The sequence below is a fragment of the Pseudopipra pipra genome, chromosome 11 (assembly GCF_036250125.1).
Source record: "Pseudopipra pipra isolate bDixPip1 chromosome 11, bDixPip1.hap1, whole genome shotgun sequence".
Taxonomy (NCBI): Eukaryota; Metazoa; Chordata; class Aves; order Passeriformes; family Pipridae; genus Pseudopipra; species Pseudopipra pipra.
The window spans coordinates 17048528-17071474 of NC_087559.1; the positions used below are offsets into that span (position 1 = coordinate 17048528).

At 43.5% G+C, this 22947-nt stretch overlaps 1 protein-coding gene and 1 long non-coding RNA gene across 11 annotated transcripts in view; one reads left to right on the top strand and one right to left on the bottom strand.

The window, feature by feature from the left end:
• Positions 1–1814: 1814 nt before the first annotated feature.
• On the bottom strand, positions 1815–11173 carry LOC135420420 (uncharacterized). Of its 2 annotated transcripts, XR_010433515.1 has the most exons (4): positions 10673–11173; positions 9856–10089; positions 8245–8406; positions 1815–6661 (listed from the first exon to the last, which is right to left on the bottom strand). It is a non-coding gene; the product is annotated as an uncharacterized LOC135420420 (long non-coding RNA). The 2 variants fall into 2 exon arrangements; XR_010433514.1 differs by having other exon boundaries at positions 9856–11173.
• Positions 11174–11715: 542 nt separating this feature from the next.
• DOCK3 (dedicator of cytokinesis 3) overlaps positions 11716–22947 on the top strand; it is a 189303-nt gene continuing 178071 nt past the window's right edge. For 5 of the 9 annotated variants that reach the window (XM_064667892.1, XM_064667899.1, XM_064667900.1 and 2 more), the window contains exon 1: positions 11716–11858. In XM_064667892.1, coding sequence (XP_064523962.1) covers positions 11822–11858 — 37 coding nt within the window. In that variant the 5' untranslated portion in view covers positions 11716–11821. The remainder of the gene's footprint in view (positions 11859–22947) is intronic. The other 4 variants (XM_064667897.1, XM_064667893.1, XM_064667898.1 and 1 more) reach the window with 1 other exon arrangement.

Here is a 22947-nt window from a genome sequence, read left to right on the forward strand (position 1 = left end):
AAGTATATAAAAATGTTTTTTTAACTTTTAGAAAGACTTGTTTCATAACATTTATTGACACAAAACCCCATATATAGCCTCTAGTGATGTAATTTTAGAGTAAGATCTCCATATGCTTATATGTTCATATAAATATATTTTTCTTTTCAATAATCAAAATAAATTTTAATTGGGATCATCTACTTAATAATTTCTTCTATAGCAATGGTAACAATAACCTACCTTGAAAAACACACAAGTCCAAAAATTTCACCTAGGAGTCTCCTCAAGACTGCTCTTCATGTTGAGCTACTGGATGTTTCTTCCAGTGACAGCCAACCTGGAATAAAGTGCTGAAGCAATAAAGAATCTTTTACATCTTCTGGTAAGTTGTTCCAGTTTATTCCCATAACTAAGTATCTGCACCTGTTCCAGTCTGAACAGGTCATCAGGATTGAGCCTTTTTGTCTTGTAATGCCTTTGGTAGGTTTGAAGAGCTGTCAGAAATCTCCTGGGGTGTGCCTATAGCCACTGATCATATCAGCCCTGACACGTGGCTGTGACAGAGCTGAAGGCATTGATCTCTTTAAATCTCTCTATTAGGAAGTTGAGTTTTTTGTTCCCCAAATCTCAAATTATTCTTCTGGCTATTTTTCCTGAGCCTTTTCTTTGTGGGGAAGGGTGGGTATCAGGAGTTGGCACAGTATGTTGCAGCATGAAAGGGATGCAAAACTTTGTGGTAGGATCAGGTTCCTGCAAATCAGTTACAAGTAATTGTTTCCCTTTTCATCTGAATCCATCTAAGCTTCATGTTGCTCTCACTGAGCCTTGTAACAGTTTGAGGTTTGCTGTGATTAGTTGTAGGGCTGATTATGGTCTGATTGCTTCATTCAAGTTGTCTGGACTGAGCTACTGCTGGTGACAGTAGGAAAATCTCCAGAGTGTTGTGTTAATCTTTATTAGAGCAGTAATGCCCAGCATGCACATCAGTGGAATTTTAGGGATGACAATTACCATTATGTTTTTCAATGCTATCATACTTCTGTCCCACAAGCACTCTGGCTAACACATTTGTATGACATTAAGTGGGAAGCCTCCTATGATTCATATTTGTTGTAAATATAATTTTTTTTTAATATTTCAGCAAATAATCCTAGAGAAATTAGGCATCTGTGGATTGTAAAGATCTGAATTAGTGAAAGTAATTTCCTAGAGTATATCAGATGTCTTCCAGCTTCAGAATGCAAAGTTGCCTGCGTAGGATTCATCACTATTTTATAGCTTGCTTGAGTAAATCATGTAGCCTTGATTGGCCTCTGAATCAAGTGGCTGCAATTTCCATAAACACGTATTTAGAATAAAACATAAAAATGTGACTTCTTAACTTGAAGTAGCTCTGTCTTTGTAACCCACCCAGCTCACTGTGTACAGATCTCTTGTAGTTCACTCTCATTTTATAGGATCAGTTGTAGTATATTTGTAATACTGTGAAAAGTTCACAGCTGCTCCTGGCTCTGATCAGAAGATGGTATAGAGGCCTCAGAGTTGTTTTCTAATGTTGTGCTAAGTTTCTCCTGTCAATAAGAGGGTGTTCTTTGCATCAGTCGTGTTCTGTTTGGGAAGAACATGTCAGTGCCCATACAAAGCACTCCCTGAACGTTCTGGGGACATGCTTTGGCTCCTGGGCCTAACCTCTGGGTGCTTACAGCAGCAAAAAGCCAGGCAGGTTATTGTACTTCTTAGCTGTTTGCATCATGGTTACATGATATGTAACTATTCCTCCCTCCAAAGAGAATGGTGATAAATGTATTTAATAAAAAAATAGGGCAAAATGCTCTGAATAAAATAATTATTTTATTACTGTAGCAATCTAATACAAGACAAACTTTTCACTGTAACAAAGTCCTTTTATTGGACATTGGGCTGGCAATGATCTCCTGACATAACTGTGTCTTGTCTTTGTTTCTGTCTGCTGGGCAAGCAAGGATTCTTGTCTTCCTCTCTTCTCACGTGACAGATCTTCCATTTCCTGAATTGTTTTGTACCTTCTTTTTAGTCTCATTAATCTTGCTGGAAGGTGGGTGATATGAGTGCATGAAGTGCTCCCAAGTTGTTCCTTACAGTTTTCACCCAGGCTCAGTTGAGTGCTCTGTTTTCAATGGAAAGATTTGGCCTGTTTGACCCCAGTGTCCTGATTCCTCTTCTCCCCTTGGCTGCACCACCAATCTCTTTGATTTCAGACCTTTTAGAAGTCCTTTTAGGTTTTTCATTTGCACTATTACCATCCTTTGGGGTGCTTGTTCCTTTGGAGCCCAGTTTTGCTGAAGTCTGTTTGGTATTCTGTTTTAGAAATAGTAATCTATTTACAAATTAAATATATTCTAAACCTTCATGTTCAAGTTCATAAGTTTTTCAGCCCAATTATTTTCAGTAAACAGTTACCATAGTTACTCAAAGATTCTTCTAAAATCAAGATCGAGCCCAATGTTTGTTCAGCATTTCATTTAATTTAAACTGAATCATATTATGTGCATTTGCTCCGAGGTTGTTTGGTCAACTCTTTTGTAATGTCCTTTTTGCAAATCACAATCACACTCACAATGGTGTCATTTCACGAGAACTGGTTAAATATTTGGGAAGGAAATTTGGCAGCTCTCACAGTAATGAATGTATGAATGCTAACAGGAACATTTAGTTTCCCCTCTCTGTGCACAAAGTTAGTTCCTATCTTGATACAATTTCTAGAAGCAATAAAATTGAAAAGCTTTCCCATCAAATCCAATCCTAGAATGCTCTTGAAAATCTTGAGCAAACTCATTTGTTTGCTTATCATTCCCCAAAATTATTTTGGCTCAGACACATTCTGTTTTGTCATTTCTGTTGTCTCCTTGTTTCATAACACAAGTATATCTGTATTTCTGCACTTCATTTCTGCCATTTATTTTTATCACTTTTCATTATCATTTTCCTTAGATGTTTTCATCAGGTTCTTTTAAATGATGCATTAGACATGCAGGTTAATTATTAGTTATTCAGAAAGCAAACTCACACACACCAGTAAAATATGTCACTTACATTGTTTTGATATATATTAATTTATTTCTCTTTTTATTAGTTATATTCTTGTATATTCTTTATGGAAAAGCTGTGCTGCATAATTTCAACTATAAAATGTTATATTTGTGTAATAAATTCCAGCCCTTGCCTCTTTATATGCACTGGAAGCGATTTTAATAACATTATTTCTTTGGTGGCTTTTGCACCCAAAAACGTGTCCATTCCTTCCCTCAGAGTTCCCTGAGCTGATCTCATAAAAGGTACTGACACTGCCTGTGTTATTTGGGGTAGAATGAGCAGTTTGCAAACGGCAGCAATTAACCTGAATTCCAAACGAACTCGTAAGGAAGAGTGAATTTAGTGGGTGAGCAACAGATTTGACCAGGTTGCAACAGAATTAGTATTAGTGGCAGATTACCTGTCCTCTGGAAATCCTGCCTTTAGCTCCTCCAGACAGCAGCTTGAAATCTTAAATCTCTGCTGAATGTGTCCTGTCTGGAGGGTGACAGGGAGCAGCTGTCGTGGTTCAGCTCAAGCTGATACAGTCAAGCATCTTGAGAACAAACCAGGATTTTGAACTGCAGGAGGGAATGAGATGCATCAGAGGCCTAAAGAAAAGTTTTCATATTGGTGGGAAAAGGTAATAATTGCATCAAAATTTGCACTTTTCTAATTCTAAAAGGTAACACATTTGTAGCAGTGTGTGCTGAGTATAAATTCCTGGAGATCCTTCTCTGTAACCAATAGGGAGAAAAAAAAGGGATTATTAAAAATTATCCAGATTTTATCTTCATAATCTGAACAGTTGAGAGATCTGTTTGCAGTCTGTATTTGCACTCTGCTTGACAGGCCTGTTATTTTATGTTGGTTGCTGGGTTTAGTACTACTAAACAAATACGTGAGGTTGTTCACCCTGTGTAGGAAGGTTGCAGTGGCCACAGTCAATCCAAACCCTGGTGGTCTTGCTCCTGATGGTGGATAATTTATGAATCATATATAAAAAATAAATCCTCTAACTGAATCCATCCTTTACTCTGTGTCATGTGCTGTAGGTAAAAGTATGCCTGTAAAAAAGCTTCTGCAGACTCTTCTCCAGGTGTTCCCTTCCCTTTGAAGGAATGGAAGGATTCAATAAAGTCTGCAAAACTTCCATTTTTGGCCTGGGTCACAGCTGGTTTATGAGCAATCATTTTAAATGGCTTTCCCTGTTTTTTTCCTGCCTGTGAGATCCTGTGCCCATCATCAACCACTTTATAACATAAATGTACTTCCCTCTTCGAGTGGCCTGCCCTGAGAGAGAATGTTTTGGGGAGAGCTTTTGGGGAGAGGTCAGCAATTCTGCTCCTGGCAGTTATGTTGATTTGTGTTGCTGCTTATTTAATATGTTAATGAAACACAAGGAATTACAGTTTTATTGCATAGCTTTACAGGAGACACAGGGCACATTCTTTGCCTTTACACAAAGCACCTGCACAATCTCAGATGGCATTTTTTCCCCGTGTGGATACAGCCTGTTTAATTTAGGCTTCTTGTCCTGCTGTCTGATCCAATTCCTTGGTTCAGTCACTTCATAATATCAGGATGTTCCTTCCTGGTTTTCAGGAAGGTGCCTCTCCCAGAGCTGAGCTGTTGGTGTGTCTGTAGCAGCTGGACAGCATCTGGAGGAGCTCCAGGCTGGGTCTGCACTGCTCCAGTTTCCAGGAGGGCTGTTCCCTGAGCTGGGGGGGTCACTCGCATCCGAACCCTTTTTGTGTGGTGAACAACTGTCACAAATGTACTTCTTGTATTGCCACAGTGTCAGGAGCACCATCAAGGAAAAGTGAAGATTCAACACCCTCGAGAGGACGTGTGGATGTCACTGGAATTTATTCCTCTGCCTCTGAGTAGAAGACACGTGGGTATGAAGAGCTCTTTGCCAGTTGGGCTGTAGGACATTATGGCAGGAGAGTGAATTTGTGTGAGTATTGATTACTTCCGTGTGGGGACAGCTGATGAGGTGTTCAGCTTTTGTTATTCAGATGAATCAGCTGCTGGTCACTTTGTGCTGACTCACTGTCAGAGCTGGATGTGAGTATTTGGATGGATTTACAGTAACTTCATCCTTTCTACTCAGGGACACGCCAGTCTGCGGAACTGTTACACTCATTGTTCTGCTGTGTCAGGTAACAAAACATTCTGCTTTCTTTTCTTCTGCTCAAGAAGATCTTGCTTTCATTACACAGGTCAAAGCTCTTCAGATAAATTTCTGTCAGTTTTTCTCCCCAGTAAAGCTAAGTGACACATGTGGCTGTCTTTGGATGTAGTTGTAATTGGGACATGCATGAGAAGTTGTTTCAAAAATCTGCTTTACAGAAGACCAAAGTGGTTTTGGCTGCTGGGAACACATGTAGAATCTCTCTCTCTTAAACACAGGAATATAGTAATGCCTTTCACAAGGAATATATTTCAAATTAATTTTGGAATCTGAAGCTTATATGAAGACTTAACTGTCCTCTCCTTGTTAAGTGAAGGATCTCACTCTGGGCACGTGGCACCAGCAGTTAGAAATCAGATTTGACTATCTGCCAAACTAACCACAATTTAATTATTCCAATCTTAAGAAAATGAAATTTTTATATACTATTGTGTCATATACGTTGTTTATTTTGAATATACACATGCACAATACTGAATTTATCTAGGTAAAAATAATCCAAATAATTTCAAAGATGAACACATGGGATGTCCACATTTTAAATAGAAATATGTAATTAATATGGACAGTACAATAGCAGGAAATGTTCAACAGTGTTTCTTGGGTACTGAGCACCCTGCCATGACTGACTGTTTCTGTAGTCGTGGGTCTCAGTAGCTGAGCTGGGGAGGTTTGGCCACAGCTCAACTGTGTGCTCTTGCATTCCCATAAGGAAAAATGAGATGAACCTGGATAGGTCCAACAGGACTTCAAATTATCCATCTCAGCACTTCAAAATTCCAGTTTTTCCGATTGTTTTTGGTAGTACTGGCTTTATTTCCAGATCCCAACGTGGTCTCTGCACGGGTCCCGAGGTCCCGGCCAGACCTGAGGCTGGTCCCTGTGCCCGGGGCTGACAGCACGGCCAGCTGGCGCTCCCTGGGAATGCCGAGGTGTGGAACGGGAGGGCTCCTCGTCCTCTGCCACAGCCGCTGCGGGAGGTTGGCTTGAAGGGCACTGCCTGCCAGGAGAGGGCTTGGAGCACCGGGATCCAGCGGGTCCCCGCTGGGAGCGGGAGCGGCGGCGAAGGGAGCGGCTCCAGCACCAGGGACAGCGGGCTGGGAGCCGGGAGCGGAGCGCTCCGCTCCATCTGCTGCGTCCAGCGGGATGAGGGGAGAGTCTGCTGAACACTGACACCGCCGGAGCTTTAATTTGGTCCTGAGGCTGCTGTGAGTGACGTGGGACGGAGCAGCGGAGTGGAAGTGAAAGCACGGCAAGGAGAAGGCATCCCTGCCCTGCCCTTCCAGCCAGTCCAGCATGAAAACATCTGTCACTTTTCCTTTTTCCACATCATCGCCGTGTGCAGATAAGGACCCGGAACTCCTCAGTCCTCAGCCGCTGCTCCCTGGAGGTGTGTCAGGTGGTTCTCTATGAACCAAGGTTCAGTTGTCCCTGAAACAAAGTGACAGCATTAGGGAGAGCACTTAAAAAAACCAGCCCCAAACTCTGCATTCCCTTGGAGAGATTTGGCTAAAGATGGATTGTGTGATAGCTCAGATCAGTTAATCAGCAACCTGGTCATTTCCATGAGTGATGAAATCAGTTCTCTGATGTTTTCTCTCAATAGTATAAATTTCTTAGCATGAAAGAGGTCTCTTTCACAGCAATAAATACATAAATGATAAGAAATACATAAAGTCAGAAATGAAAAGAGAAAAAAGACCAAAAAAAAGCACGTTCACAAGGAGAGTTCACAAATGCTTCTGAACTCCCATTTCACAAAATAGGAGTTAATTATTACTTGTGGTAGGGTTTCTTATATCCTGAACATTAAAAGAAATTAATAGGAAAAGGTATAAATTTGTCACAACAGTGCTAATTAACATTCTATGGTTTTTCACTCCTTTAATAGGTAATTTGCTGTAGTGAGAGCATTGTGGATAAATGAGAATGAAGCTGCAATAGTATTTTCCTCAAATTTCTTAATTATTCATGAAACATGAATTTTCAAATTAATCTTTTCCTTTTTTACTAATTGAAGAGCAAAATACTCTGTTTCTTTACTACCAGGAAAACATTTGTTTGGCATGACCTTTTTTATATAATCTGACCAAATAATTACCACCTGCACTGTAAATTTTTGGTAATTGTTCTTGACATATCGGTATTAAAACATTAGTCAGTTCATTCTCTGCTTTTGGGCTAAAAATAAATAAATATTATTGTCCTGATTTAATCCAGGTACCTTCTATGCAAGCAACATATAAATGTACAGACTGGGACATGGTGGCACAACAACACTGTCCTTATGCAAGACTTGGTCTTTTCTAGATTCAGAGTTTGTTTTCAAGCAATATTGCAAATAGAGTAAAAGTAACTTTTGATGTTATATTAGTAATCACAAGCTGTGGGGCACAAATACTGTGATTCCTTAGAGGGAAAAACTGCTGTCATTTGTTGCATGTCCATTCCTAATGAGATGGCCCTGTGCAATAGGACAAAACCCAGAATTTTGATCTGTACATCACAAGCTGAGACCTCCTGCTTAGAAGTTCCAGGAGATGACTTCATCAAAGGAAGTAGCTCAGTTCTTGGGACACACGAGTCCCTACTTTGAGGCACAAAAGAGAAACACTTGGTGCTTCAAAAGGACCTGTGAAGTCATCAGAGATGGTGATAGAGTGCATTTGCTTTGTGTCTTTTTGTTTCTCCCTGAAAGGTGAGGAATTTATATTTTAATGGAAAAGTCGAGTTGTTTAATGGCTTAATCCATCTTAAAAACGGGAAAGAATATGAACTTTAAAGAAACAAACAGGGCAAGTTGGAACCTCAAGTGTTGAAAAGGAGGTAATTCAACCAAATAAATTGTCTGTCAGAGGGAGTTAAAATTAATCCCTGATTTATTTCTTTTTTCTGAAAGGGGTTGTAGGCCATGTTTCTAAAACAGAGGTTTGAATTAATAATGGAAGGAGAAGTTACCAGCAAGTATCAGCCTGAGAATGGGGAGAAAGGGTAGAGTGTGGGGCTGCTCTTACCTGAAAGGGAGGGCAAGAGGCTGATACATTCCATGATACCTTAGGGCTGGGACAACTGAGAAAAATCTGCTTGCAGGGAGGTATAGGAGTCTCTGCTTTCTGCACTCTGACCTTCCATTGTCCCTTGCAGAGCATTTGAAAGGATTGTGCAGTTCCCTTGATCTATTTAAGAGAAGGAAACTGTGTCAAATCTCTCCAATCCCAATCCAGCTGTCTTTCAGCTCACATCTATATTACAGCAAGATAGTGTGATATAAGACAAACCCCCTAATGTATTTTGATTAATTAATACTGTGTTAAACATTAATGCACAGTCTCTTTGGATAAGGACAATTGTGTTTGCAGTAACAGACTCATGAGCAACTCACAATACTTCTGACACAGCAGCTCCTGCACACTGGATGTTCAGTAACTTCTGCCAGTGTTATTCAGTGATTAGTGCTTTCCTGCTGACTTGACTTCAAGTTCATTTAAATAAGGTCTTGAGGCCTGTATTTGCCATTATTTCAATACAAGTGCAACACAAGGGTTTAGTGGCAAAGCCACAGAATGGCACCTCAGGAAACTTCTGCAAGGGAGGCCACTTTTCTCTGACAATCATTAATTTTTGGGACCCACGATGTCCACCAATAGAAGTTCTTTTAGTAGGAGCTCTGGCATTTACAATAGGTTTTAAAATTTAGTTTGATTGCTGATGTCAATTTTTAAAACTTCCTAACAAAACCATGAAACTATCTAAATAGAAGCAGGCTTTGGATTCCAATTTTGTGGTGATGTTTTTTTAATGTGAAATCTTTATGATAAGGAAAAATAAAAACTGCTCCAGAAAAATAAACCCACAAAACCAAACCCAACCCTGGGGCATATAACCCTGAGAATTTCTTACTCCTGCTCGCTACAATGCTGTGATGTTTTTCCCATGCTTTCCAGAGTAGTATGAATATTGAAGTTGGCAGGTGTGAGCTCTGTTAAGAGAGCAAAGAGAAAAAGAGACAGAAGAAATAGTTGTTTTGCAGCCCTGCAGCAGTCGCTGTTTGCTTTGGTCTCTCCTTTGCACGTGGGTAATCCTGAATCCAAACTTGCTGCCTGGGAGATTAGTGCCTCTGCCCCCCTTGCAGGATGAGATATTTGTTCACTGCTGCACTTGAGCTGAGAGTATTTACTAAGGCAATCAGTGTTTATGTAGAGGTGATAGGAGCCTCATTAAACTGGTGAATGCACAGATCAGAGGAACAGGTGTAAATATATTTGGTAACTTTAACTTACTCAAACTTGCATTCCACTGACTCTGCAGTAAATGACAGAGTTTTTTCCTTTCTGAAGTGGGTCACGTGCCCCTCTACTGACCCTCTCAGAAAACAGGTATGACCAGCAGCGGTGCAGAGAAGTGTCAGGAATAAATATGTAATAGTATGTGCTGTATTTCAAATACAGGTAATGTACCATGACTGTCCCTGGTAATGTTGTCATTTGTATGACCATGATCAGGACGTGGATGGCCTTTAAATAAGGTGTTTCTTGTATACTATTAGTTCCTTCCAGGTTCCCTTCTGTCAACTACTTTGGTGTCCTCCTCAGAGTTTATCTAACCTTGCCAGGTTCTGACCTTACCTTCCCAAGTTCACCTTCAGTCCATATTTACTTTAAGGGGAAGAGTCAACTTAGACGTGGTTGTATTTTGGAAGAAAAATCTGCTGTGTTTTTTCTTAAGCAGGAAAAGTATCAGTTTAAGTACTGGTCAGCTTGGCAGCAAGAAGAATCCGTGAAGTGCTGAGGCTGTGCAATGAAGAGCCTGGAAGAATTAACCAATTCCTGTCACTTCAGAGGTTTTCTGCTCCCAAAGTACTAGGAAGAGATGAAAAGGTATTTATTGTTTACATATATAGAGATAAAAAAACAATACCAGTTTCTCAAACCCAGCAGCAGCCTATCTCAAACAGATGCAACTCAATGACTTTGTCATGCTTTGTCCCTTCAAAAAGCTATTTCTGCATGCTGTGGGAGTGCCTCAGGAAGGGAAGGAATGAAGCTATTGTAAATATAAATGCCAAAATGTGAATATGAATTAAGGTAGGATTGAATAAGTTGTTTTTCTAAATGAATAATGTACAGGCACGTTTCATTCTTGGCCACTTACTGTTTGCACTCCACACAGGAAAGCAAAACCCAGCATCCCAAACCCAAACAAAAACCCAAACAGAAAGCTGGCCCTGCTTGGTGGGGAAACAGTAGTTGCACGTGTTAAAAAAATAAATAATGAAGGTTTCCACAGCAACCCAAGTTCTGTAGTGCAAATTGATGACTTTTGTTCTGTTTTATTATATAATCAGAGAACAGATATTCTATTAAAAGTGTTGGATACATCTCAAGTTATATTGTTAAAAAGTTTGGTGCAATCCTAAAACTTCACGTCAAGGAATTTATTTACCAAGGTTTCTGAAAATGCTGAATAAAAAGTGTTTTCTTCCCTCGGCTTTGGGGAGGCTCTGACCAGGGCAAGGGCACTGCTGTGGCACAGCATTGCAGGGGTCAGAATTTCAACTGCAGGGAAACTTTTGTAATGCTTATTCCAGTTTTTCCTTTGGCGCGAGGAATTAAAGTTCAGGTTTTACGGAAAGAAACGGAAGATGAACTTGAAATGTAAAGACTGTTTCAAGTTTTGGGCAAGCGCTCGTTGCGGAAACTGCGCGGATTTTGCTGGCTCATTAGCAGCTTTGGAGATTAATAAAAACAACAAGAAAATGAAACCACGGCACCGGCCAGGTTTGGGTGTTGGGGTCGATGATGACTTTGTTTAGCGCTGACGGCGGTCGCTGGTCCCGGGGCTGAGCGCACCGGGCAGGGGTCGGGCTGGCCCCGGTGGTGACAACCACGGCCGCGCTCGGTGCTGCACTGCGGCCTCCCGGGGATGGGATGGGATGGGATGGGATGGGATGGGATGGGATGGGATGGGATGGGGGGTTCTCCCGGGATCGGGATCGCTTCCACCCCCCCCCACCGGTCCCCTCACGGGCCACGCGCCGCCGCCCCCGCGCCTCGCGCCCGCGCGCGCCTCGTGCGGCCGCGCGGGGCTGAGGGAGGCGGGGGGGGAGCGCGAGGGGGGGCGGCGCGGTCCGCGCGTGCGCGCCGGGTCCGCCGGGAGCGGGGGGGGCGCGGCAGCCGCGAGTCCTCCGGCGGCGGCGGCGGGAGCGGAGCGGAGGAGGCGGCGCGGGGCGAGCAGGGGCCGGGGCCGCCCGAGCTCCGCGGGGCCGCCGCCACCGCAGCGCCGCAGCCCGCGGGGGGCCGCGCTACGAGAGGCGCCGGGCCGGCGTTGCGCGCCCGCGGGCGCTGAGGGGAGCGGCGCGGCGGCGGCTGCTGCTGCCCGGGCGAGCGGGCGGGCGGGGGGCGATCTCCCCCCCCCCCCGCCCCCAGGCAGCGGCGGAGCGGCCCCCGAGCCCGGCCCCGGCCGGAGCAGCCGGCGCGGCGCCCCCGCGGAGCGCGGGGGGGAGGAGAAGCCGCCCCCGCTCGATGAGCGGCGCCCGCCCGCCCGCCGCGCTGTGCCCGGGGATCGGCGGCCGCGGCCGGCGCGCCCGGCAGCATGTGGAGTCCCACCGAGGAGGAGAAATACGGCGTGGGTAGGTGCTGCCGCAGCGCTCCCCCGCCTCTCCCCGCCGGACCCCGCGGGCTCGGGGGTGGGGGGCGGCTCTTCCCTCCCGCGGGGGTCGCGGCGCTGCCCCGCAGGTGGGACCGGGGGTGGGTTGGCGGGCGGCGATGGGGCTGCGGGGGCTGCCCGGGGGGAGCGGCCCCGGCGGAGCCTCCCCTCCCCTGCCCTGCCCTGCCCTGCCCTGCCCGCCCGCGGGATGTGCTGCCGGTGCTCCCGTGCTCCCCGCGCGCGGCCGCGGGGGAAGCGGAGTTTGGGGGCCCCGCGCCGGGGTCGCGATCGCGCAAATAATCGGAAAACGAGTCGCTGAGCCCTTAATCTACTTAAGCGCGGTTCCCTTTTCCCTGCGTTCCCATCTGCGGTGTGAGGAGGGAGTTGGGAAGGGGCCGCGGTGTCTTTAGGGGGCGTCGGTGCTGCACCTGCCCGGGGAGGAGGGGGCGGCCGCGGGGCCGGGGCTGCGGGAGCCGGGAGCGACCCCGGCCCTGGGCCCTCCGGGGGGGCCTCGCGGGGTTATTTTTCGTTGTTCTGGTAAATCAGATTTTACAGTCGTCTGGCATCGCGTTTGCTCTAATCTGAGGCATCCCCGCTGGCGGCTTTGGTTTGTTGTTTTAGCGTGTAAATCCCTGATAGGAGCAGAAATGTTACGTCTGATGAAATGGAAGGCGCAGACTTTCTTTTGCTTCACTTTTGCTCGTTTTGATTTAATTTTTTTAAGCCGTTGGCTTGTATAATAATAAAAGCCGGTACTGCTGCCCTGATTAGTTACCTGAATGCCTCATTAAATTTATCGTTATCAATTGTGCATATTGATTTTTAAGTTCCACAACGTGTAGTGATGATCGATTTCTACAGATACTTAAAAAAAATACAAACAAATTTCATACAAAGATCTGTTAACCTGAACTGTTAAAGTGGGATTTTGGCCACAGAATTTTGAGCAATTAATAGCTTTAATGCTTTTTTGTTAGAATTCTTTTGGTTGATTCAGTAATTAAAAAAAAAAAAGTTGTTAATTTTTCATCTTGAGCAACAAATATTTTGCTTAGTACATCCCACATATCTCCATAACGAATAGAAGAAGAGATTTGCATGTGTTTAAAAAAAAAAAATCAAATGCAGCGTTAGATGGGAACCTGTCAGTGCAGGGAAATATATACAAGTGGCATAAAATAACCCAGGGAAGTCGTTACTTGAAATCCTGTTGCTCTGTCAGTCAGTGGGAGTATATAAAGTTAACAAGCCCTGTTACACCTCAGCTGGATGCTCCAGGAATATGAAGTATCCAGACTTTCATACCTCAGCTGTTGGCCAAAGGCCACTTCTGTTGTCCCAGTACTAAACTTGCTGCTAGAACTGAAATGGATGCTTCAGAAAATAATTACCCATTTTCCAGGTCTTGTTGGTTTTCCTCTGTTCTGGTTACGTAGCCAGTTATCTTTGCTGTGCTGAAGGGTTTGATGTTTAGTGTTGTGTTTGTTTGTGTTTGGCCCGTGTGCATAAAAAAAAAAAATAAAGAAAATACTTATGTTACCTTGATCCAAAAGTAGGTGAACTAATTTTTTTTTTTTTATACAGATGTTTGGGAGGAAAAGCTGGGAAATCTCCATTCAGGTTGTAAACAAGTCAGGAGGAGGGATAGGAAGGGAGAGCAGTGAATGAAAACAAGCCTTGTTTCAATGAGTGTTCTGTAGTCTGAGGATTATTCCCCTAAGGATGGAGATTTTTCTTTTGCAGGCAACACACCTGTAGGTAGGGCCAAGGTAATGGCTGAGTCATAAAAGTTTTGGTGATCTCCAGGCAAGTTCTTCTTGTTCTTGCGTAGCTTTAATTACTTCTCCTGTAATTGAAATTTGTTGATAATTCTCCAGAGAGAGGGAAACAGGTGAAAAATGCAGCTTATATCTGGAGTTTAGTTACTACAGGTGGGGAGAGGAGTGCTGGGTTTTTAACAGTCGATCTGTCATTGCTGGCTGGAGTGTGCAGTTCTGGAGAAAATAGTCTGCAGAAGGTGTAGACCTGAGGGTTTGCTGTTGGGAGGGACACTGAGGGAGAGGGAAAAAAAAGAAAAAGGAAAAAAAACAGATATTTCTTTTCCCAGTGTGAATTATCCTGATTTCACAAATAAAATAATATATGCTAAAATATTTTTCTTGGCATGAGTCACTGGTATGAGCTTATGCCTTGGGCTTTAGTAGTTTGGTTTTGGTACGAGCACTCTCTGTCCAAAAAAAAAAACTATGTGTTTTCTCCATGAAGAGTTTTAGATTTGACTTTGGATTAAGGCAATACACTTTCTGTCCCTGTTGATGTAAGGTAGGTGGGGAAAAAATTCAGTTATTTCTGCACTGGAATACCACCAAGAGCTTTCTGGTGGAATGGAAGGGAACGTCTGGGCATCCAGGCCCTGGACATACCTGTTCTTGTGTATGGAGGAAAGCAGAAGTATCATATGAAGTAGTTAATTCTGGTGCTGTTCTCTTTGTTGGAAGTCAGTTGGGATCTGTGTTGTTGTCTGATCTACACAGCTGATCAGAGGTGATAATTCATTGGAGCTGTTCCTGCAGAAACACCCCACGTTTCCCCCCTCAGCACGTGGGGATAGAAGGGCTTTGTGTTCTGCACTGGCTTCCAAGGAGTATCAGACAAAGGCATTTCTCATGTGCTTGCTGGAGCCCCTGAACAGATATTCCTGTGCAGCCACAGGCCCTTGGCTGCAGGGGAACATGTTGGATTTACTGCTGGGAACATCAGTGGCTTTGGGGCGGTTCTGAGGTTCTCTGGGCCTGTCTGCCTGCAGTTAAAGAAGTTTTCCATGCTTGCAGTTGTAGAATGCCAATGTATTGCCCAGTTCTCACACAGATCATTGTATATATCTAGACCAGAGATGCTCAGGATATTTCTAAATAAATTAAACACTCCCCTAACAACACTGAAGTTCTTCCTGGATCTTATTTCTCAGCTACTATAGCAACTACCTGGGAGCTGTTGTGAGTAATGCCCCTCTATTTAGAAATACTTACATTCAGTGCTTCTAATCCTAGCTCTGCTTTTAAAACTTGAGACCTGATGATGAAAAGCAGACAGTTCTTCCACAGGTGCTTAAGGTGGCCAGTTATGGACACAGTAAGATTTCTGAACTGATTATTGAAGATAACTCACTCTCTAGCCCTCTATTGTTTTAATATTTTTAAAGCAGTCTCTGTCTCTAAGAAATTATTTATTGAAGTGATCTGATTAGTTGCTTTAGTCGTGTAAAGCAAGTATTAAATAATAATGCATTAAAAAGAAACAGCTAAGCAGAGAGAACTCTTTAGTAAATAACATTTGAGAGCTGATTATTTCATCAGCTCATCAGGCTGTCAGGTTTTGCTGTTATATTTTTGTGCAAGGAGCAGGTTTAGGTGGTTCTCAGCAAAGTTGTTGTTGTTTGGGGTTTTTTTGTAGTTGATGCTGTACTTTGTGTGGCTGACCATATTAAATATGTATGTATTGAATCACAGAGGAGAATAAAAACCTGCCTGCGTAAACAGCACCTGTTTTTAGTTTATTCAAAGAATTAGTGTTAAAATCTGTTAATAGTTTCATTTAAAATGCATTTTTTTATCTTTGCTTTCGCTACTTAACTTGTAACAATGAAAAATAAATCCATAAACACAAATACATGTAACTAACATTTCCCTTGCTCCCACTAAGAAGGGATGGAACATCATAATGTCCTAGTTACAGTTCTGTACTGCAGCTTCTGCTTTTTGATCAGTATCTTGATTTTTGATATTTATTTTTTTCCCCTGTCAGTAAACCTTGGCTTGCACATTTCCCAATTCATATTTGAGTTTGGAAGAACAGGGCTGCAGAACTTAGAGAAAGTCTTCCTTCCCTCCCCGAGGCTCCTGGTGTGTGACTGTCCTTACCTGTTCAGGCAGCAGGAGCTGCTGAAGGAGGAGGGCTCTGATGATACTGTGGTTTCCCTGTGTCACTGAGGTGCTTTGTTACAGGTTTAAAATGAAAAGTTTCAGAGAGAGAGAGAAAAAAGTGCGTCCCCCAAATTAGGAAGAAGTCCTTTGTTGATCTGAGACACGATATCAATCCCTGGGACTGGGTTCTGTGTTGTGGACATGGACTATATTTCATCTTCTCTCCTGTGCCCCAGTGCCAGAATGTGTAATTGTCTGGCAGCAGGAGGGAGGTGACTAAGGATATTCTTCAGGGATCTGTCTTGGAAGCAAAGCTACGTGGAGGGATGTGCTTGGAAACCTTCTGTGCTGCACTGCTTTGGGAGGTGATGGTGATACCTGGGGACTTGCTTGGTAGTCAGGAAAACTAAATGACCTGGGGATTGGAGCAGTTTCCATTCACTGTTTTGCCTCTGAGGGCCTTTTTATTACCCATAGGCCTTAGGAATGAGCAAAGGAATTTGTCAGTCAGGGATCATAAAGGAAATGTATATGTGTTATTTAACTGGGTGGGAAATGAATCACACCTTGAAATGTCTCTGGAAAAGAGCAGCTCCCCGGATGCGTCCGACGGGAGACTCTCAGTGTGGATGGCAGAGTTTAGTGAGGTGTCATTTCATGCAACTTCAGTTCCAGTCCAGTGTAAATCTGTAATTCTGCTGTTGCTGATAGAACTTGGAGACTAAATATAATGTTTTGTCTGAAGAGATTAATATATTTTAGCTGGATTGTCCTATAGAAGGGTAGGCCAAAGACTTTGTGATTGGACCAGTTCTTGTGAAAGCTGTTTTGCAGAGCTGGATGAGAATTAATCTATAAGATATTACTACTTTGAGATCATCTAAATACTAGTTGTCCACAAACATATTTGCAGTAGAAATTAGCCAGAACTTTTTAAATAGAGGAGGAACGAAGTTGAGGAACAAATTCTTGCAAAGGCAAGGAATGGGATGTATATGTTCAGTGGTTTATATGGGAATGTGGGTGTGATCCTGGAGTAAGAAGTGATAGTAGTGCAATGTGGGGTTTCACTTTTGATACCTTAATGGTTTTAGAGCAGTTTTCTCCATTTCTTCGTCACTGGGCCATCCTGGGTATTCAGTTGAGACCTGCAGGATTCAGCCACTTGCCAGTAAGGTGGGGGCAAAAGCAGTTCCTCCCTGACCTTATCCACAGTGCAGAAGGGGTTTTGTGTCTAGAATGATTTCCTGAGGGTGGAAATCTTTTACTGTTCAGGCTTTCTGTCCTCCCCTAACAATACCTCTCACCCAGTAATGAAAGGCATTTTATGATGAGAGTTGGCAGCCTTGGATGTACTTTTCCTGCAGATTTAATGAAAATTGGTGGCTGGGTGGGAAAGAAAGAACTTATGAATTCCTGTGGGTAGTAATGCAGATAAGCAGCTACTGACTTGCTAAAGGAAATGGATAATAAGGTTCTATCAGGACTTCTAATACAACTTTTTTGTTTGGTTGCTGGAGAATGTGAAGGAACAGCTGTTCATGGGAGCAAGGCAGTGAACCTGGGGGTATTTCATACACAGGAATGCTCAGGGGCCAGGGAAAGATTAGAAATCCAGTGGTACTGCATTTGGTTTGTCCTGGGACCATCTGGGAAACAGAGGGAATGGGAATATCCATTGGTAGGAAACCAGGCTTTTCATATTCATTCAAGGGCAAGCTGTTTTGCTCTTTCTTTAGTGCAGCAGGCAAAAATTACAATTCACAACAGGGTATATATAAACATGCCTGGAATGCTCCTCGTCCTTGGAAAATTTAGGTGATTCTTTGGTGTTTCTTATTTGTGTGCTTTGGGTTTAAAGTCACTGCCAAGCCTGTAGGACAGGAAGGGACGTTCCTCAGGGTGAAATCAGTGGGGAATATTTTAAACTAATTTCTCTTTTGAACCACTGAAGGCGTAGGAAGTTGGTGTGTGACTGTGTGGTGATGGTGCAGGTTGTGGTTTGCAGCTGTATGTGGGAAGAGAGGAAAGGTGACATTTTTATTAATCCTTCTGAAAGCAGCTTTCTTAGTGTACAGTCTGTGACAGCTCAGCTGGACCTGGGTCTCACTGCCTTGTAAAGCCTTTCTTTGCAGCAGTTCTGCCCTTAACAAATCAGAGTCCAATATAAACATCAGGGAAGCAGGTAAGAACCATTCCCAAAACTTGTAAACTATAATATCTACACTTGTAATCTATAAAATTCTCTACCACATGTTTGGTGGTGTTTAAAAGCCCTCAGAAGGGGGATAGCTGGGAATGAGGAAGTTTTCTCTGTTGTCATGTGCACAGTGACATGTAGATAGACAAGCTTTTCTGACTGATGTGTTTCACAGTTATTTGGAACATACAGAGGAGCTGTAAATGACCTCAAACAACTGGTGTTACTGGTGACCACCTGCATTTCATGGATCTGTTTTCTTGAGAAATGGGAGCACTTTTCACACGAGGATGTGAAAACACTGACCAAAGAATGGGAAATCTGTGGAAGATTATTTAGCTGTTGAAGAGCCTGATGCAACTTTTTCTCCTGCTTCAGAGAAATTTTTGTTAATTTGTGTAGTAATTAAGTTTATTGTGTCTGTTTCTCAGCTGTGATGTGCACTGAGGAAGAGGCCAAAGGCAGCATACAGTTCAAAAGCAGTTGTGATTGACAGCAGTCTTTCCACTGGTTGTTTTTAAGTTATGTATCAACCTTAATATCACTGCATTTCACTCTTTTTGTTCAAAACCTATGTGCTCACTGAACCTCGAGGCACAGGCATGAAATATCCCACTCAGGTGACTGATGTTTAATCAAATCTCCATTCAGGTTTTTGCACATCAAAATGAACTTTGTTCTCTTCTGAGATCCTGAAAGCATCTCTTAAGTTTTTTCAGCTGTAATTCCTTCCTCTTAGACATATTTGTTTAGACAACGAGCCTTCAGTCAAAACTTACTGAAGGTATTGGGAAGGTGGGAAACTGAGGGTCTGAGCAGACTAAGTGCTTTCCAGTACAGTTGAGAGGTGATTACTTATTCCAAGGATAAGGCTTCCTTCCTGTCCCTCTTTAGCATTTAGCTATGTTTTCTTTTCCTGAGTCTTTCTGGACATTAAGCCTTAAGCAAAGCTCATGACAAGCTAACTCTTGGTGATTGAAAGCAGGTCTTTGTGCTTTTCAGAGGTAAGCAGATGCTCTCTGAAACATCTAGACAAAACTTTAGCTTTATTTCATGTAGGGGAGCTTAGGCACTAAATGCTTTTAGTGTTGGCAGTTGATGGAGTAGTGAATTATTTTATTTTATTTATGTTGAATGTAAGTCTCTGAGCTACCCCATGTGCTGGAGTGTGGTGCAGTGTGCTCTGGCACGTGCCTTAATGTTCTAGAAACCTCTTGTCTCTGTGTGTTTGAGCAGCAGGGACCTCTCTTCCCTCCCAATGTGTTCATGAACAAGATGTTTGTGTACCTGCCTTTTCAGTCTCCTGAATTTGATAAAGGAATCCTCGTGTCCATGCCAGAGAAACCCAGAAGAACTATTAAAACAGAAGCCAATTGCAAGCAATATATAACTTTTTACAGGCCTGTTGGGGTACCCACAGTCCTCGGCCTTGCTGGGGTGGGTGGTCTGCCCAAACAAGTGGTAAAGGGAGCAGGAAGCCTTTTATAGGAGAACATCACAGTGTGGGATAGTCCCTGTGAGGAGGGCTATGTATGTTTTCCATAACTGAGTCTGGATCTGCAGGGGTAGGAGGAGATGTTTCTATTTCCCCCATCTCTTCCTTTGTAGAGAAAAACGCCTGTGGAAATGTCTGTGTAAAGCTGCCCACTTCCCACGGGCACATATCTCATTTGGGTGTGTGTGGCTGTATTTGTTATGTACATGGACAGAGAGTGCAGGCTGGAGTGAGAAAGTACAAGCCAGGGTGGGACAAATAATCCAAAAATACATGAATTACTGCAAAAGAAGGTTATTGAAAACTGTGGTTTGAACTTTGATGTGTCTTTCTGTTTTGTTTCTCTCTGTAAATGCTCCTGAGCTGAATGATTGGTGACTCAAATGTTGAGAAACCAAAGAGGCAACAGACCAATTTCACTGCATTTGTTAGAGCAGGATCAACATTTTTGTGAGGTAATAGCAGATGGCAGGGCAAAATTACGTCCTGGACAGCATGGAGCTGGATGCTCCCTGTGCACCTGGCCTGGTGTGAAGAGAGTGAGGAGGGGAATCAGTAATAAAGGTGATATTGTCAGGCCCTTCCTCCAGCAGGGACTGGTCAGTGTGGGCAGAGCTGTCCAGGGGCGTGGAAAGGCTGCTCTGTGGCTGCTGGGCCTGCTGTCCATGCTGGGAGCATCCCCTGGGAACAGCTCCCTGAGCTCTGCCATGTGCACGGGGATTGCAGCCACCCACCCATCCACCCACCCACCCTCCCACCCCTGCTCCAGCTCGGCCTCTCCGAGTGCGCTGATCTGATCGGAATTATGAGCAAAATTCCTCTGCTCTGGGGTTTTTGCCTTTTTTTTTTTTTATTTTTTTATTTTTTTTTTTTATTTTTTTTTCTTCTTTTTTTTACTCATGGACGTTTGGTGATCTCTGTGCCCCAGGGGTTTTATGCCAAGGAAGATTGTGTTTGAAGCACTGGTCTTGCAGAAACAGCTTCTCTTTTGACTCTGGGGCAGTGGATGTAGAAAGTAGGCTTCTCTCTCTTTCTTCATCACAGCAAGGCCCAAATGCAGCTGCTGATCTTGTCATTTGGTTGGTTCTTTCTTTTCAATTCTGGAGTGACTGCTTTTCAGGTTGCTGACACAAGACAGTATTCTTCTTCTAATGGTGAAAAAAAAAGTTAATTATTTCTGTATAATTGAAATAATCCTGTGTGGAGAATGCACTAAGAGAAAAAGAGGATTTCCCCAATGTTTCACATGATGTTGATAGCACTGAGTAATGTCGACTTAAGTCAAGATTAGAAGAGGTAAAAACTCTTTAGGTGTCGTGCAAAAAAAAAGAAAGTATCTTCAGTTTTTGTCATGCAGATACTTAGTGGGGTTTTTTTTGGTATTAGTAGCAAATAGTTTACAAAAAAAAAATCAAAGTTCTTTTGGGTGGGTTGAAAGGTTTCTCAGCTGTCTTCAGATGTCCACAGAAAGTTCTTGTATGGCAGACAGTATAGGTTAAAATACAGAGTTTTCAGCTAAGATGCAGGAGCTGGTGTGGTGATAAATATACTTTTATAAATCTGCCCTGTTCTTCCCTTCCTGCTCCTCATCAGAAACGAGCAAACTGACTGTAAGTGCCAAGGTAACTTTAATACGTTAAGAACTTATTTAATAGTTAGACAGGAGGACTAAAAGTCTTCTGATGTAGTCAGTGTAAGATGGGATAGGCTGGGAAGTGCTGTGGGTGGTACCTGTGGGTCTGTGTGTGAGTGTGCTCTCCTGTGACCAGCAGGTTGGTGGAATTTCCTCCTCTGAGGAGTCACTCTTGGGGCCACATCTCACAGTATGGGGTGAGAAAGGAGGGTCTGTGAGATCAAGGAGGTACAAACTGTGAAGAGGAGCACAGGGAGGTCTAGTTGTGGACAGCTCCTGTCTAGGGAGTTATGGAGAAGATGGAGCCAGGCACTTCTCAGAGCTGCAGTGAAAGGAGGAGCAGGGGTGGCAAATTACAGTCAGGGACAGTGATTTCCACAGTGCACATGGTAAAGCCCTGGAGCAGGTTGCCTGGAGAGGTGGTGCAGTCTCCATCCTCCAGGATATTCAAATCTTGAATGATTTCTTATTTTGTTTCCTCGTGTTCAGCAGTAAAGTGTGGCCACTTCTGGCTGATGTTGGCAGCCTGTGGAATGAGCAGTGCAGAACAGTTCCATGCTCCTCTGGGCACTGTGGTCAGGGTTCCTCTCCTCTTTGCCAGTTAGGTATTGGAAAGAGGGGAAAAAGGTTTCAGAAACTGAAACAGCCTTTGTCTCTGTTTAAAAGGGAGAAAAAACCCTGCTGCATTCACTTCCTGCACAGAAGGAATGATGGATGGGTGAGGGATTTCTCTGCTGCCAGAGTGGAAGTTGAATGAACTGATGGAATAGATTTACAGGAAGGGGATGAAGTAACTGGATAGATCCCTGCAAAGCTGGAGGCTCAATACCAGTTCCTTAACACAGCAGAGGGAGTGGACAACACTGTGAGCTTTGGGTCTGTCTTCACTTCTACCTCCTGCCACCAGGATGTGCAAAACTGTTTTAAACAGCTCGTGATTTTTGAGCCCAATCTCTATTTTTATCTTGGAGGGCAGGGGAAGGATGCTCGCAGTCCTTTGCTCTGCTGCTGAATGATCACCTTTCTTCTCAGGCATCTGTTTCTTTTTTTTTTGCAGGAATATTTTCCTGGTGCTGGTATGACTCAGGAGAAAGAGGCGGTGTTGCTAGGCAGCGTGTGAGCACTTTGCAGATGCCATGTGATGGCAGTAAGCTGCCTTGGAATAATCCATTGGTGGCAGTATTCCTGGCTGAGGTTCTGTGCTGCACAAAGAGAGGAGCATCTCTGACAGGAGCAGATGCTGCCTAGCAACTGCCACTGCTCCCTGACCAGCCTGAGATACCTTCACTTAATTGCACTGTAATTTTGGCAGGAGGCAGAACCCAAAGTGTAACACGTTGCTTTCAATCCCAAAGTATATTTTTCTTCCTGGAGGTTTTGCCTGAAAGTTCATACAGACCATTAATAAGGTCAAAAAAATTTTGAGCCCTCTTCTAAATCATGTCTTTTGTTTAATCTCTCCTCTTCGATTGTAATGTTTGGATGGCTTTTAATCAGCTTTTGATAATCTTTGTTTTGTGTGTGTGTGTATTACATTAGTGCCTGGCAGTTCCAATCGGATTAGAGCCCTGTTGTGTTGTGTGTACCAGTGCAGAAATGCCCCTTGCTTCAAAAACCTTGTGTTTTATTTGGGTAGTTGTTTTTTTTTCGGGGTGCAAGTGGATATGTCCTCTCCTTCATACCTAAATTATTCATTTTGTCCATCTTGCTTAAACAGTGGAATGTTTTGGAAGGACTAGGCCCGGGGTTTGTTCCCTCTGTTCTTTGTAAACACACTTGCTGAATGAGGCCTGGACTTGCAAATGAAATCTGCAAGTCTCA